This window comes from Eucalyptus grandis, chromosome 3 (assembly GCF_016545825.1).
Source record: "Eucalyptus grandis isolate ANBG69807.140 chromosome 3, ASM1654582v1, whole genome shotgun sequence".
In the NCBI taxonomy this organism is placed as follows: domain Eukaryota; kingdom Viridiplantae; phylum Streptophyta; class Magnoliopsida; order Myrtales; family Myrtaceae; genus Eucalyptus; species Eucalyptus grandis.
In genome coordinates, this window is record NC_052614.1 from 44,768,429 (window position 1) to 44,772,042 (window position 3,614).

A 3,614-nucleotide genomic window follows, 5' to 3' on the forward strand; every position below is an offset into this window, starting at 1 on the left:
TTCTCCCAAAAGAAACTCTACTCGTTCGTGTCTAAGCCGAATGCAGGAAAGGAACCAAAAACAGAGAAAAAGGACCTGTTCCAGGCTCAACAGGGAAACAGCCTTGGTAGGCACCGACTCAATTTGGAGCAGATCACCCCTAACGTTAAAGTCTTAATTTCTTTTAGAAACAACATAAACTGAGTGCAGGATCCACAGTCCACAGCGTTTGATCCACGTTAAAGTCTTAATTTCTACCACCGCCCACGGTGGCCGTGATGGCTAGGGCTTGTGCCTCCCATGGAGGGGGAGGAGTTCGAAACCTTGCGTCCCCATTGCGCGACTCACCTGCGGCTGGGTCTGTGGTGGCGGCCCAGTTCGCCCTGGATTTACCCTGCCAGCTGCCGGCTGTACGGGGGTTCCCGGGTCATTAAAAAAAAAAAAACCTAGGCATATAAAGGCCGAATGTGAGCATGACATTCGAATGAGTCAATGTGTCTTGAAACTCTCCCTTGGGAATTTTTGCTTTCCAGCCGGTTCAACCCATCTCGAGTGTATAAATTGTAAAATTTTGTGGGATGAATTGCACTTGTTCTACAGAAAAAGTTATTATATAGATTTGTGGTTTAATATTTAAATATTTCACCTCACATGTAGGCTAGACTTTTGTCTAATATTAAAATATGGAAAATATATAATTAGGAATACAAATGATGGGTCTGAAAAAATTTAAAGTCAAGTTCTCATAATCTGATTCCATAAGACGAACCGTGATATGATACTAAAGTATTCTAACATAAGTAACCCAATTGCAACGTCAATGTGACGATGGCGCATCTAGGTTGTATATGCTTTAAGCTTGTGCCTGCCGGAACGTCCTCTTGAGGCAACTAGAAGAACCATTTTCAGGGGAGGGAGATTCGTTGGAGGCGGCAGGGTCTTCAGAAAGCTCGTCACGGCTCAACTGGTGTTTGTCGGTCTTGTGAGCCAAAAGAAGCCACACATGAGTGATGAGTTCACCTCCTGCTGTCAGTAGGTTCTCATGGTGATACACTCGACAGTTGTATGCTGCGTAACACAGCATCTCCACCCAGATGCTACTGATCAGCTCCCACTTGTTGTCCATCGTACTCAAGTCGACCACAAGCTTCTGTACCTTCAACAACATGTTCCAATCACGAGTGATCCACGTCGGCTTACTCTGTTTTATAGGGTCTGGGACATCCCCATCTGGCGACGACAGTATGCTAATTAGTTCTTTAGGGTCTTGGTACCTGAAGAAAGGCCTCAGTGTGCAACGAGCGTACTCCAGGATGATGTCGGCAGTGGAGAGGGACAATGTGTAAGGATACAGATCGAGGAGGTATATCATGTAATCCGATAGGAGTTTGCTTCCTCTACAAGCATCGGGCTTTTCACGTTCCAGTGTGTGCAGGACTTCGGTTGCGATGTGCCAGATAATGATGCTCTTATCGAATTCTGTTGCAATGCTATCACTCAGTCCTTTTTTCTCTTGGATGCCGTGAGCCTCGAGCGTCCACTCGCCTCTTTTTTTGAAGGGCTGGAGGTCTCTTTTCTTATCTATCTCCCCCATCTTTTGAACCACCAGCGCCTTGAGGGACGAGGGCATGGCCGGGCGGGAGTGTAACCTCCTGAGGCGGGAGTGTAACCTCCTGACGATCTCCCATTTCTCTAACCAACAGAGTACCGTGTCAATGGGCTTCGGACGTTCTTTGTATACTTGGTGGTCTAACAAATTGAACTTCCCTATTGTCCTCGACCATCTTTTCTGCTTCATGCACTGATTGGCTAGAAATGGGAGGAGCCTTCGGACGAGCGGCATCTTAAGGTTCTTACTCATCTTCGCCACCGCCCAATCTGAAAACACCAGCATCGAGATTTCATAAAGCTCGAGAGATATGACTGCCATCAGTAATGCGTAGGTATAGGTGATGTACATATCGATCAAGAAGGCATTCCTGAAGATCACGACAAATCCACACAAGGCAGACACCAAGCAGAAGAAGCCAACAAAGCAGCCTATGAGGCCATGTTTTGTGTACAGAAAGGGAGCTTTAGTGTAAAGCGCATCGAACATGAAGTTCAGCTCAATCTCGGTCATGGTGAAAGCACGGTCGGCGGGGTAACCTTCAATGGACATTGATTCGTGGGATATAAACTGAGGGTGGTATAGCCAGTTCTTGAGATGGGGCTTCAAGCAGTGGAACCGATAGTAGGCCTTCAAGATGTCCTTTGTGGACGCGAACTTCTCGTCCTCAGGGAGCGCTTCGAACACTTGCTTAATGCCGGCTTCTTTGGACATGTCCTCTGCGGTCACGCTCAAGTTCTCATTAGACACGGATTGGAGAGCCCAGGCCCAACCCACTGGCTTTATGATTCCGACCACGGACAAAGGGAAATACAGTCTTGAGATCGGGGAGGAGCCGTCCCAACAGCGATAGAGGATCCAAAACATGATAACCACCGAAACCCCGATTTTCAGCATTTGTCTTAATCCCAGCCTGTCATCTTCGACCGCATAGGCCGTCATGCGATCTGCATACCCGAGTTGCATCAGAAGCAATGGGGCCAATAACGCTTGCAAGACCACATCGTAACCTGGATTTTTAAGATCGTCGATGCGGACCATAGTAAGCTTGCCCAGTGCGATTGTTGCAAAGTAAGAAAGGAGCAAATATGTGGCCCAGATGATGAAACTAGCTGGAATCGACGTCATATATTTCCGCCGGCTGCCTAATATTGTGAGAACAATCTTGCAGGCAAGGCTTGCGGCGACCAGGAACTGAATCTCCCACGCTGCCCACAGGAGGTTAATGGAGGAAATCCAACTAGTCAAACTCATGGCAGCTTCCTTCAAGTGTGCTCACTAGACATCAATGCAAATGCAGAGTGAGGAAATTTTTCACATTGCTTCTGAAGAATGCTTACAAACAGCTTGCACCAAGCTTCAAAAATGCCACACATTATTGCATCCGTTAATCCTCTCAATCTCTTACAATTCCGCACAACTGAATAATATTTGAATTCTAATATAAAATTTTAAATAACATGAAAATAACAACAATTTCTTTTTAGTTATTTCTACTTTTTATTTATATATTCAAATTTCTTTAATCTTATATATGAATTTTAATATATACATATATATTGTATTTATATTTATTACATATTTTAGGTATTTTAGTATTTTAGGTATGTTATTATAGTTTATTATTTAATAAAATTTTATTATAGAATGAAGGAAGGAGAAAAAAAATTTATAAAAAAAAGAGGAAAATATAATAGATAGATAAGCAAATAAAAATGAAGTGGGCAAGAGTCATGTGATAAATTCTTACCATTTTTGTTTGTGTAATTTTTAGGCTCTTTATTCGATATGCCATTTATACTAAATAATGAATACGATAAGTGGGAATATATATAGCTTTCTTACTATGATTCATCAGACAATGTATAAAATATAATAAAATCCCTAAATTTCATAAAATATTTTATCCAATTCTATCATAATTAGAAATTTAGAGGGTTAGATTTAATCCAATTCACTAACCCTCCACTCTTCTAATAATAACTATTAATCTTTCTCCAGATTTGCTTGGACACAATTTTGTAGC

The 3,614-nt window shown here is 42.7% G+C and overlaps 1 protein-coding gene across 1 annotated transcript; it reads right to left on the reverse strand.

Annotated features, from left to right (window-relative positions):
* Window positions 1-832: 832 nt before the first annotated feature.
* On the reverse strand, window positions 833-2,842 carry LOC104439134. Its single transcript, XM_010052243.2, has one exon. The coding sequence runs from the start codon at window positions 2,840-2,842 to the stop codon at window positions 833-835; it is 2,010 nt and encodes a 669-aa protein (XP_010050545.2).
* Window positions 2,843-3,614: the final 772 nt, after the last annotated feature.

Excerpts from the sequence above, each read along its gene's own strand:
- LOC104439134 (XM_010052243.2), bottom strand. The coding sequence starts at position 2,842 with ATGAGTTTGACTAGTTGGATTTCCTCCATTAACCTCCTGTGGGCAGCG.